The sequence below is a fragment of the Blennius ocellaris genome (genome assembly GCF_963422515.1).
Source record: "Blennius ocellaris genome assembly, chromosome: 21".
NCBI classification, from domain to species: domain Eukaryota; kingdom Metazoa; phylum Chordata; class Actinopteri; order Blenniiformes; family Blenniidae; genus Blennius; species Blennius ocellaris.
Genome location: NC_137670.1, coordinates 17,712,080 through 17,725,513, shown reverse-complemented (window position 1 = coordinate 17,725,513; position 13,434 = coordinate 17,712,080). Strand labels below are relative to the sequence as shown.

General features: G+C 42.5%; 1 protein-coding gene across 2 annotated transcripts in view; it reads right to left on the bottom strand.

Annotated features, from left to right (window-relative positions):
• afap1l2 (actin filament associated protein 1-like 2) overlaps positions 1-7,664 on the bottom strand; it is a 42,249-nt gene extending 34,585 nt beyond the window's left edge. For both annotated transcript variants that reach the window (XM_080517255.1, XM_080517256.1), the window contains exon 1: positions 7,514-7,664. In XM_080517255.1, coding sequence (XP_080373381.1) covers positions 7,514-7,529 — 16 coding nt within the window. In that variant the 5' untranslated portion in view covers positions 7,530-7,664. The remainder of the gene's footprint in view (positions 1-7,513) is intronic.
• Between the last annotated feature and the right edge of the window lie 5,770 nt (positions 7,665-13,434).

Here is a 13,434-nt window from a genome sequence, read left to right as displayed (position 1 = left end):
ATGCATCTAATTACACATTCCTCACGTGGCGATTCATCTCTGCACAGGTAGTATGTTCATAAACTGTCTCTCAGTCCAAACAGCAGCTCAGGAGCCGGTGTCACCGTGTGACATTCAGTCCTCCCTCTTGAGGCGACACACTTTGACTCATCCTGTGACTCACACTCAGACTGAGCAGTGTCACCGAAGCCGCTTCCTTTTTACTAACTTCGCTTTGACTCGTGAATTCACCTCAAGCATTCCAAGATTTTAATCTGTGTAGAATGTACACAGATTTCACGGGAAGTTTTCATTTACGTCTTATTGCCTGAAGCATTCCTGCAGTAATTTGACAGTATTATGAGAGTACTGTTCGGTTATGCCTGCATGTGTTTCTCCAGATCCTCCAACTTCCTCCCACATTTCAAAGACATATGTGTGTGCATGCATGCCCAATGTCAGATGGAGTATGCTCCACCAGCACATGTGACCCTCACTAACTTTCTCTCTCTTTCTCCCTATAAAGGTTTTTCTTTTAAGTTCCATTCTGTGAATAAAGACTCTCTACCTGAAGCTGGCTATTGAAATTGACATATTGCCCAAGTAGTCTCAAATAAAATAAAGGGTAATCATGAATTTTGATGTAAAAACAAAATCTACAAGGGCAATTTTCTTTTAAATCTTGCAGATACTTGTCCCATTCCGCAACGGGAAGCTGCACCAAACAATCTAAATTTACAATGGTGATTGACATCGAGCGCGACTGCTCCATCTAAAAGGGAAGTGGCGGTAATAAAGAGAATTGGAACCAAGACCAAGAGTGAAGCCTTTTCTCGGTTTTGTCGAGTGAACAAGTTTCCCCTTCAACACAGAAACAAAGTGGATCCTGATGAAAAACATCTTGGTGATGATTCCACAAAATCGACAGTAACTGATCATGATTGGCAGCAGTCAGTCATTCTTCCTGGGGGTCTGCTGGGTTCAGCCGGGGGGCAGGGACGGCATCGACATGACCAGGATTAATACAAGCTGTGTTTGGGTGTTATTGCCCTGGAAACCAGAGCGAAAAGAAAAAAAAAGCATGTGTCGACCAGATGACTTGAGAAAAAAAACGGACCGCTTGTGTCTGATAGTGCCAACTGGAGCAACTTAGGACACTGAGACAGAAAGTGAAATAAAAAGTGGAAAAACAATGCAGTGGAAGCAAGATTACATGTATGTCCTGTCTCACAAGTGCCACCACAACCCTGAGTTCTAACTTTAAAACAAGATGAACTCGAGGTTTTAATATGTCGGTGAGAGCAAATAAAAAACACGGGAAACAAATATTGAGCAAATATTGTTATCGCTGATTTATCTGGAGGACAGGTCACACAAAAACAAAGACTTTGGCCTCATAAAGAGCCAGGAGCAGCTGATAAATCACACAAAACAGTAAAATGTCGACCTTTCAGTTATTTGAAGTTGCTACAATATTGATCCTCTTACTTCCCCACCGACTATTTATCTCACCCAATGACTCCTGACCAGTTCACGCTCTCACGTTCAGGACAGCCGTGTTTTAGCAGTTCCTGTTGCGGTGTGTTGCTGTATGTTAAAAAAGAAAACCGGAGTGTGGCTTTGTTTTAGAGGATGCTCAGCAGTTCCAGCCAAAAGACAGCACGGGTACTGAGAGCACCGTGGGTTTCAGTTTGATCCATTCAGAAGACACTGAGAGGATTGTTAATAACAATTCTCAGAACACCGTCATTCCGGACAATAGGGAGGAAACTCCACCGTCAACAAGGCCGCATATACAAATACAGCACGTAGTCAACATATCGTGCTGTATCATATAACATACTACTGGACAAATGAAGTTGTGTGTCATTCATAAGTGCCTGTTATTGCTTCACAAGCATTCAGTTTCAGGAGACAGTGAAGATGGATTTGTTTTGACATAAATTGTCATTTAAAAAGAAAGCTGTGATGGACTGGCGACCTGTCCAGGGCCATAACAATGAAGACCTGAAATTTCAAATGAAGGTTCACAGTGTTGAAAGTGTATAATAAACGTTCCCATTTTGTAAGTGTTTGTTATATCTTCCGTTTCGTTGGATGAAAAGCAGCAGTTCCCTCCAGGATATGCTCCAGGCTTTCAAATGCAATAGAATAGATTATCAAGCAGGTTTGATCAGTGTGATCAGTACGAGGGAGAAGACACCGTGAGGGGAGACAGAAGCTCCAATATCAGAGGAAGAAAGTGATCAAAGACAGGAGAGAAAGCAAGAGGCTTCAGAAAGTCTGAGTGAGACAGAGGAGGGAGGATCTGAGGGCAGAGCCGGGATTTTCCTCATGGGAACGATCCACCCGGACTTGCTGAACCGCAGATCGCGATACAAGGGCATAGATGCCGAAGACAAAAGCTGTAAAGGGAAAAGTCACTCATCAAGTACTTTCTTTTGTCAAGTTTGTCTTCTTTCATCTTCCCTCTGCCCTTACTACTGAATCCTGCATTTATTCAACCCACGCTTCAACGTCAACTTCAACAGTCGTCTCCTTTTTCCACATTGTTCCTTCTGATCTGTGCAGGCTCCGTTATATTGAGTCTTACAGCTGGGTCCTGGGAGAAATCAGGCAGATTTAACAGCTAAAACATGCTAATGAGCGCACACAAATCCAAGTTAATCTTTGCTGTTTATGGGAAGGGGGCCCTGGTGTAGTTGAGCAACTTGGGCTTGATTAGGATGCAGTGCAGGTCCCGGGAGTCTCTGCAAGCTGGAGATTCAACACGCCGATCAAGTGGCCTCGCACACAATTTGATTGTGATGCAAACGCCACAGAAACGGAATAAATACACAGATTTATACACAAATCGCTCTTATTATGTGAATGGACTTCATTTGTACGATGTGTGTATTTTAGCCGTGGCAGCAGCTTTAAACTGTCATTTTCACCTTTTCACACATCGATGGCAAAAGTGTCGACGCAAAGCACTTGACACCCATTGGGAGCAATTAGGGGTTTAATGTCCAATGACGCACTTCAACACATAAACATAGGAAGGCAGAGATGAGACGGACATTGAATCGTAGAAGGACCCCCTGTACCACCTGAGACAAAGTGGTAAATCCATATTTTTAACAATAGCAGTTTACGACTTTTTGTGCTTAATGATCGATTACATAACAGTTTTATAATAGCAAGGCTGTAAGTATCAGGTATCTTTATTTACCAATGTATTACATTACTTTTTAAAATGCACGGCTGCCTTCCTTGTTTTAAAGAATAGAAAAACAAAAAAAAACAGCACAGGATCTGCAGAATGATTTTTGTCCTGAGAGATGGAGAAACATATTGAACTAGAATCTACTTATCAACGTAAATGGTCAATGAGATTTATCAAATAGCAAGCTTTCATCATGTCAGTGTGTTATTAGTAACATTTACTTGTTCATACACATGCTGACAAAATCCTCAACATCCAGCTGATCAACGTGTATCAGGAAAAGCAGCTAATGTAAAAACGAATATCAAATCAACCCTATGAATCACATGAAATCACTGTTGGACTAATTAATTCCAACAAAATCTTAAAGCTGCCATTCTATATAAGACGCTGTTTGCCATTCATGGAATTACTTCAGATATCTCCTTTGCCGCAAAACGATACCCGTGTTGTGGCATAATGTTCGTTGTGACTCTGCCTCCAGCCGACTTTCCTCACAAACGAGCCGAGAGATAAAGTCTGTGACAAAGCGACGTAATCTCACTGTGATTCTTCTAAATCCACCCCCCCGTCTGCGTCCTGCCAATCAGAACTCTTTCGACAGCAACCCCGCCATGTGCACCACGTATATCTAAGCGCGCATCGCTCTGTGCGATCATTACCCGTCAGTCGTTTGTCAATTAAAACATACAGCATGGTGATTACCAAAGAAAGAGGAAAAGCTTTACGAGCATATCTTCCCCAAATGAGAAAGAAAGTGACAGACGAGAAGCAGCTGCCGACAAGTAAAAAGTAACTGGCAACGCCGCGTCAGAGTCACCCACATGAAAGGCTCTCTGCTTACTTATTATCCCACAGAAAAGTGGCGGTGAGGCGGGGCGGGGGGGGGCCTTCATGGAGAGCGTGAGATGCCGAACATGCATATGTGTGCGATTACAAGTGTGCGGGCACCTCTGTTCTACTGTACTAAGTACCATTTCCATCAAACGTGTACCTGGTGAGAAGCAAACACAATCCCGGTCTGATCCAGAGCTCCGGTAGCCAATAAACAAAGACATGTTTGATGTGTTGGAAATGAACACGGGTAAGACCCTCAGGGCGGAAAGAGGGCCAAACTCACACTGGGCACCCCGTCGCCACAGAGCAGGAAGACCCGTCTTTCTTTTCATCATTTTTATAGCCCAGTCCGGCTTCCTGAATTTCCCGCTCTCCACTCAAGCCCCCCTTTGGCAACTCCATCCACTGACACACATGCGGGTGAACCGGAGGACCCTGACGGCCTACATCTAAGCCCGGCCACTGCTGAGCTTATGGCGGGTCAAACCCACCATAAACCCAGTTGGCTCTGTCACATTGTCATGCTGCTGTGAAAAGCACCTTTGTCCCAGAGTAATGTTGATTGACGCGATCGTTGCTGTTGACAGACTGCGGGCTATGCTGAATTGTAGTTGGTCTAAATAGTTGTAGGCCGCTAAATAAACAACACGTGTCACTACGCGTCAGAAAATTCATCCCATTCCTCAAACTCTGGTTTGATTTTTGAACTAAAAGAAACTTTGAATTGTAAGTTAATCAATATGTGTCTGACTGACTGAATGAATTGACCAGCTGTTTTTCTTTTTTTTAGAGAATTTATGAAACTACTATTGTATGGTTATAAAGTGTAATATTTGTTTACTGATATAATATACGCTATATATGATACACATCTCAAGCTTAGATGTGTATCACACATCTAAGTTTGAATTCCATTTCTGAATAATGTCCACTACTGTGGTTTACGTAACATGCAACATACATAAAGTTTCTCTTTGTCTCACCAAGGACCATATTAAATTGTAAACTGATTTTTACTGAAATTGCACATTTTCATTGTTAAAGCCAGGGGTGTCAAACATAAAGAAAATGTTGGAAGATGACTCGAAGTGTCTTCCATCATTCCTCAAAGTCAAATTTAATTTCAAGTTGATTATTTGTCCAATGAGTCAATATCTGATTCAAACACTGATCAATTTGTCTTGTATTGTAAGTCGGCTCCAGTCACAGAATAAGATCCTTGTTGGAGAAGACAACTGATGCTGGACACCAGAAAAATAGAGCTTAACTCTGCTGATCCTATTGGTTTTCCGGTCAGCGAACAGGAAGGCACCAAAGTAAATTTAACATACGTAGACAGGCCTTATCCCAAAACGAGTGGCGTCTGTAATAACACGGGAAGGAAAGCAAGCATGGGAATAAGGTGGAAGGCACTGACTGACGAGGGAAGAACGATAATAAACACCGAAGAGGATCTGACGGAAAATAAATAGCGGCTTCTATGCATATTGTGGGAAAATTTGGGAAAATTACAGGTTCAATTATTTTGCTTAGGCTGGGTGCACATGTATGTCATTTAGACACTGTTTCTTTTATAAACTACTACTGTGTATCTATGAACGTAGGTAATGACTTCATCAGCTGATCAGGGTAGACTTTACAAGACAGCTTGTGTCAACGCGGAAAAATGACTATATAAATACTTCTGCCAGAGTGATTATTTAATAGTCGGTATTGAACCATCATCACGCTGTAATTAGGTGATGGCAAAGTAAGCAGTGGGCCGATAACTGAGTAAAATGTGCTCTAATTATCTCTGGCTGAGGTGCTGAAATACACACTCTACTGCAACAACAAAGTCCCATCGTCGGCCAAAGGTCACTCAATCCAAACAATGCTAATTCGGTTTTTATGCAAGTGTGTGACATGAGTTCCTGCACTGCAGAGAAAAACCTCCATCAGTCCCATTTGAGAAGTGCACAACATATCCAGAATACTGAATAATACTACTGCCTGGTTCCCCTCTACTGTACCCCCTCCACTGGCTGTATCTAATCCAATGTCCTGGATACATCTGCCAGGAAGAGGACACTCCTGCCCTTATTGAACTTGAACACTCCAGCTCATTCACTGTAATCTGCCACTACCAGGTGCTGGTTTCCATACTTGCGTCACTCCAGCTGTCGGCCCTTCCCTTCTCTGATCTAATGCATTCCCAGTTCTCACTTGTTGCCCTTCGTGGATGACGTAAAAACAGTCTTTGGAGGTATGATGCTAAGTTCCAATTCATTATTGCTGGAAAGGGAAAACAAAATATATTGATGTGTTGACACAAAGCGTCACAAAGTTTGTGATGTGAAATCACACACAAAATGTTAATTGAAGACAAGAGATAGAAGGTTCATTTGACTAACCGGTGCACAAAATGTCAAAAATCAGTGATCACACCGAAAACCACATCACCAGTTTACATGAAATAAAAAAAAAAAAGAAAAAAGAGAAATTGCACAGAGGGCACCTCTGCATTGACCGCCTGCAACACTGACTATTTACTCTGAGACTGTGGGAGTAAACACGCTGAGCTGTCTAGTCAGCTGGCGACCAGGAATGTGGCAGTAAGACTGTTTTCTTTCAAACTGTGCTGATTCCATTCCAGCCTGACTAGTCGCCATTGTTCCCAGTCCAGCAAGTTGCTCCTGTCGTCCATCCAGACCAGTTGAAGGCGCTGCTGGGATCTGCAGCCTCCTGGTGGCTTCTAATCCTTCTCCCAACAGTTCCAAAGATAACTCCCAAACAGCCCTGCTAACTTGCCTTTGTGAATGCTTTTTTCTCTTCTTCTCTCCCTGCAGTGGCAGGAAGTAAAAAAAAAAAACCTGAGTTATTTTCCCACTTGAATTTAAGCAGATTGGCTAAACACACAATGTTTATGTCAATCACAGGGCATTAAAAGTGGCCTCGCTCATCCCTCATGAACAAATAACCACTGGAATTTGAGGAATGCCGTGAGAACAATGTTACAACTATTGCAAACCATCAGTGGCCACAGTGTAAACTATTTAATAGACCCCACTTGGACGCTTGTGGACAAGCCATCTTCTGCAAACATCTGACTCTGGTTTCAGTTTGTAGGGCTGATTGCCAACAGATTCACAGAGCCACAGGTAGCCAATATTAATAGACGCTCTGATCAAAATAATGCATCCTACAGGCACAGACCAGCCACAAACAAATCAAACTTGTGTGAGGATGCTTTAAAAATCCTATTCCAAAGTGTACATGATCACATCAGCATTGCTTTTCCCATCAAAAGCATCACATGAATGTCTTCTAATAGTTCACTGAGAGCAGGAGGAACCCGTTTCCACTAGTGTGGCTGTGAACTGTCTTTTTTCGTGTGACAGTTAAAGAGCAGAGCAGTGTCAGCAGTCAGTGTATCATGTAAGTGACACACGTTTAAAAAAAAAAACAGCCACAATGAAAAACAAACAAACCTCTCTCTCTCTCTCTTACCTTTGTGCTTCTCCATTCGCTGGCACGGACTCTCGCACTTTCACCCGCTTTCCCTCCTCACATAAAACCAAACAATCCCCAAAAGTTTACGCACAAGTTTCTGAGTGATGGGACAGAAACCTCTGCGGAATGCAGCCCAGCCCTCCAGCTCCCAACAACACACTGAGCAGCGGGAGGGAGAGAGAGAGAGAGAGAGAGAGAGAGAGAGAGAGAGAGAGAGAGAGAGAGAGAGAGAGAGAGAGAGAGAGAGAGAGAGAGAGAGAGAGAGAGAGCGAGAGAGAGAGAGAGAGAGAGAGAGAGAGAGAGAGAGAGAGAGAGAGAGAGAGAGAGAGAGAGAGAGAGAGAAACAGACACGGCGCAACAGCGCTCTCCTCGTCTTCCTCTTGTGTGTGCGTGCGTCCTCCTCCTCCTCCCCTTCCTCCTCTTCACCATCCTCCTCCTCCTCCTCCTCCTCCTCCTCCTGATCCCTGTTTGCAGCATCCACACACCAGAAAAGAAAAGAACAGAATATATAAAAAGTGACATACAAATTTAAACTATTCACCATTTACTATAAGATTAAATACGTTTATTCCCACCCCCCTTTAGACATGGATATATTTAACTGGATATATGTGCTATGTGTGTGTATATAAATGTATAGGATTGTGAAAATAAAAAAATAAAAAAAAATTAGAAAAACACTTTTTGGGGGATCAAATCCAACCTTAGATCTTAACACCTTGCTATATAGAAAAGTGTTACTCGGTGCATAAAAGTGCACAATAGGGCCCCAATTACGATTTTCTATTCAATTAAAGTAGCTACAGATTGAGTTCATTGAACACCTTAGATCACCATTGAACCTTTCACAATTCCTATTTACTTGCAGTCTTTTTAAAATCACAGAACCATCCTGAAGCCAAGTGTTTATTGATGTTTTATCAACCCATGTGCTGAAAGAATACTGACACGTTGCCTTTGTGCACTCTGCAGGCTGGTCTGAGTCCTGCTCTCACCACCGCAGTGGGCTAAATGGCATCTTTTTCAATAAATCAGCCGTTCAACATCTCTTTTAGGATTTGTGTCTGGCTGCCAAGTTCACCTCCGCTTTACAGACTCGCTCGTATTATTTGAAGTGGTATTGTGCAACAGCCAATGGTAGCGGACACATTGGCACAACACCCTCCCATGGGCTGTGTTCTGGTGATGGACAGGGTCCAGGGAACAGCTGGTCTCCACTTCACAGTTTGGCTGAAGAAAGGACATTCGAGCAGAATAAGAGCAAGGAATCTCAACAGTAAGGACAGAGGCTCCAAAACAAAACTAGTTTATACGTTCAAAAAAGCTCAAATAAAGCCAAAACCAAACAACAGCTGGATATTTGAAATGGTGTATTATCCAAGAAGTATTGGCCACTGAAGTAAAGCCTGCAGCTCTGTGTTGGATTTGAACCAACAATCCGAACAACCTGAGAAAATCTAGTGGTCTCCGTGTCTTTGTCAGTGAATTCACAAGAAGGTACAGATTAAGACAAGCGAGTGCTCACATTTCTGAACAAGGTATTTTATTTTCCACCGGTTGGAAAATATGATAGAACTGAACACCGTCAAAGGCAAGACAGTAAGAACGAGAGCAGAAGTGTCAGGAGAAATAGCTGAGTGGGTTTTAGAGGCTCATGTTTACACTTTCAAGGTTGCGTGTAGCTGCGCTGCATCTTAAATCAGAACGGATGCTGGTATATCGATGCTGCACTTCACTCCAGAACGAGAGCAGTTCATTGTGATCGTTTTTCTGCTCTTGAATTCACCTTCACCGTCCCCAGGAGACGCGGGGGGTTAAATCTCGACCTTGAATGTTGCTGGCAAAGATTTAAATCCCAGTTGCACCTGAATGCCCTCCCTTGATCCGCCAACTTCAGATGATGTCAGTATTTTCTGCTCCTCGCCGTGTAACCTTGACTGAATATCAGATGTGCGACTGTGAGTCAGACATAATGGCTCAGCATGAACTGAAAGCGAGGGTGGTCCTGCCATTTCCCCCTTTCACTTTTGTGTGTGTGTGTGTGTGTGTGTGTGTGTGTGTGTGTGTGTGTGTGTGTGTGTGTGTGTGTGTGTGTGTCTGTCCGCAGCAAAGGAAAAAAAAAAAACATGTCTTGTTAATCCATTGGGGGAATTCCTGTTGTGCAGCAGACCTGTGGAAGAGTCTGGCTCTGTGGGAAATTTGAGGCCTTGAACTTCAGATTTGTAAGATTTTTTTTAAAGACCATCCCATGTGCTTGCGTGTGTATATGAGGTTTCTGTAAATGTGGGCTTCGAATTTCACGAAAGGTGACAAAGAGTCTCGACACGTATGATGTTACACTTGTGTGTCAAAGGTGCAACTCTGCAGGACGAGGCGGCGCGGCAAAGTCCAGCTGAGTGAATCACAAAGAGCATTCCTCAGCTGTGAATCAGAGCTGACAAAGGTCAGTGACTCAAGTCCAAATTAGACCCCGGACCCTTTAATTCAGGGGGGGGTCTTTCTCATGTTTGCACACATTGGTCCACACACACAATGCACGACCCAAATCCTCCGAAAGGAGACCTGACGCTTATTTCCTTGTTTTCAGCGATACCAGTCAAAACCATTTTCTCTCTCTTACTGTTATGTCTGGGAATTTTCCGATGAAAGTTGAACTCTGACTCTGCTGCAGCTCACTGTTTTGTAGGGACCTGGCTGCAGACACGCTCCACCTTGTAAAGTTTGTGCTTGTTTCCCTTACACCGGAGAGGTGTGTGCACCTGACCGGACGCCAGCAGGCCGTCCTGCAGCCCAAGTGGAGTGTTCGGACACAGCGCCAAAATATTGTTTTTAGCTCATGTGTGATTGTGCTAACAGAACCCCCTGTGGAAAATAAACAGGGGTTGTTCAGATGTCAAAGCGGGTGAATGACTCATGATTTAAAGGCTGAGAAAATCCTGAGGCTCAACCTCTGTGACATCTTATTTACAGGCCAATAAATTAAATAAATAAATTAAAACATTGACATAAGAACCAGTGACCAAGTGGTTTAGTAATTTAGACCAAAATACATAATCATTGATTCACATTATTGTTATATCTTAATCATTTGTGGAGTTCATATTGAGTAATTATTTGAAATATGCATAGACAACTTTACAGACTGACCTGCAGTTACAATAGTAGTAAGAACTTAAAAATAATGTACCCCCCCCCCCCCTTCCCCCACATATTATCAACTGGCACAGTGCTTTCTGTCTGTGTTGATCTGTAGCACTATACATGATCACAGTGTGATGATAATTCTAAAAAGAAAAGTGTCCTTAATAGCGTTCATAACTTTGTGCAACACTGCCACCTGCAGGTGTGGCTGTAGAGGGCACACCTTGGACAGGTCACCAGTGCATAAGAATACAGAGGAAAGTAGAATCACACAAACACACGGGGCCATTTACTGTTACCAATTCACCTCAGCTGTATGTTCTTGGATCTGGTTTACGTAAACAATCAGGAGAAAAGCCATGAGTGCACAAGGAGAACGTGCAAACCCCACATAGAAAGCCCAGAAAGCCCGGGGTTGCTCTGGTTCCAAGGTGAAAGTGCTGTATTGCATCATCGACGGGTTAACACAGCCGACCTGTACACAAAGCAGTATCAGAATTCAAGGTTGACATATAGCAATCCCTGTCAGGAAACATTCACTACTCGTTATAATCCCTTCTGCACCACGGCAACTTTCCTATTACTCTGCCAAAGTGTGTAATAAACCAAGCAGCAATTCAGAACTTCAGTCATATTAAGTGAGGATGTCGAGCTCGAGCTGCTGTCGAGAGGCCTTCAGTATGATAGACAGAGAAAGGAAACGTGTCTCAGATCTCAAAACACTGCAGCATCTTTGAACTGCACGTTTCACGTTCTCCGTGTCAGAGTCTTCATCTCAGCAACACTCTGATGAGTCTCTGCTCTCCCCGAGAGACACGCCGGATCCCATGTAGGAAACCGTCACAATAGAGCCTCTTCAAACATCACGCCGATGAAAGACATCAAAATGCCTGTTGTGGAGGCGCAACCCTGTCACTGACTTAATTTCTCCCAAACTATTGTGTTCAGTATCTACATTTCTTCTCAATTATAGATGCTTCACCCACAAATTGACTTAACAGTACAGCACATCCACATTAAATGCCAATAGTAAAGCAATTGTGTGTTAACTAATTTCCCCAAAACAAATGAGAAGATTCCAATAAAAGCAATTTGGCCAAAAAGCACCACTGATTTCCCCGACAAGTTTTTAAAAAACAGCTTATCAATCAGCACTGTGATTACAATGTTGTTGTTTTGTTCACTTCATTTTAAGAGAAGAAATGTATAAAAATAACATGCAGCATCGTCGTTCTTTAAGTGACGGTGACTCGACGTATTTTACTGAATTTAACTGATGCTTTTGAGCATTAATTGCTCATGAGTTTGTCAAAGAATGGCTCAAATCCACAGGAAATGTATGTATTTATGTATGTACAGTATGTACTGTATGTATGTATGTATGTATGTATGTATGTATGTATGTCTCTCTCTCTCTCTCTCTCTCTCTCTCTCTCTCTCTCTCTCTCTCTCTATCTATCTATCTACCTATCTATGTTGAATTATTCATTTAACAACCAGTGAATTTCAGTCATAAAAAGTTTAATAAGATATCAAACTAAAATAATAAATCCACAAAAAAATGTTTTATACACATTTTGACAGCTTCATGCATTTTTTTTTTTACAGTAATACAAATAATGTCACCTTGATATCTTTTTCACACATCGTCCTCATCGCTGAGAGATTATATCAAAAAACTGTTTGTGGTGAGTTAAATCCCAAGCAGCTCACACTTGACAGATTGAAGTTGAAGAGCTCCTGGATCCATCTGAGGCTGAGACAAATAAACTTACCCAAAGCAATAACTGTGACTGTGCTATGAGATTCATGCATCTATAAGCACCAACCTGAAATGTAAAGTCATGGACTGCAAAGTGGTAAGTGCTCTCACTCCAGAGTGACGAGGTCATGAGTTCAAGTCCAGTCTCTCTGTGGGAAGTTTGAATGTTCTTCCTTTTTGGTTTCCTTCAACAGTCCGAAAAAAACCAAAAAACCATGCATATGAGGCTAATTAGTGTGTGTCTGTGTCATTATGATCCAGGATCAGCTCCAGCACCTCACAACCTTGATTTGGAGAAAGCAGGATAGAGGATGAATGGGTAAGAAGGTGAGCTCATTTTTGTCCAAACTGAATTAGATTTTTGTGTTTAATGGGAGAGGGAGAGGAGGTCATGGTGACTATATTTTATCAGCAGACTTGAGCTCCTGGATATCAACAGGATGAAGCTATTTTACAAACCAAGGATTTTCTTTCTGCAAGGTGAGACTAAAAACCACTCGTGTGCTCAGACACTTGGAATATGTAGATCTTTCTTACTTTGTTGGTTTTGCCCCTTCAAACCCACAATAAACACTTGTAGAATTGTGTTTTATGACAATAAACTGATACACAGTTGGCCTATTGGTTTGCGTTCTCTTGCCTCAGATAAGGTTGTGGATCAGATTTCTCTGTGGAGTTTGCATGTTTTCTCTGCGCATGCCTGGATTTTCGACACCATTCAATTACATTTTCTTGGTTTCTGTAAATACCACATGGTCAATTTCAAGGCACTTTCATCGAGAAAAACCAACAATTCCAAATGAGCAAGCATAAGCGATGACGGGAATGAAAAACTCAGCTTGAACAGGAAGCTTCTGTTATGGCTGGGGTTAGGCGATAAGAGGAAAGACTGGGGCAGAAAGACAGAATGTGTGGAGGAATTTAAACCCTGGTTTGTGTAGAGGTAGGGATTCTGGTGCAAGCCGCCATGATTGTGGCTTGCCATGTTGCAGGTTTGATCCACTATACCGGTCTG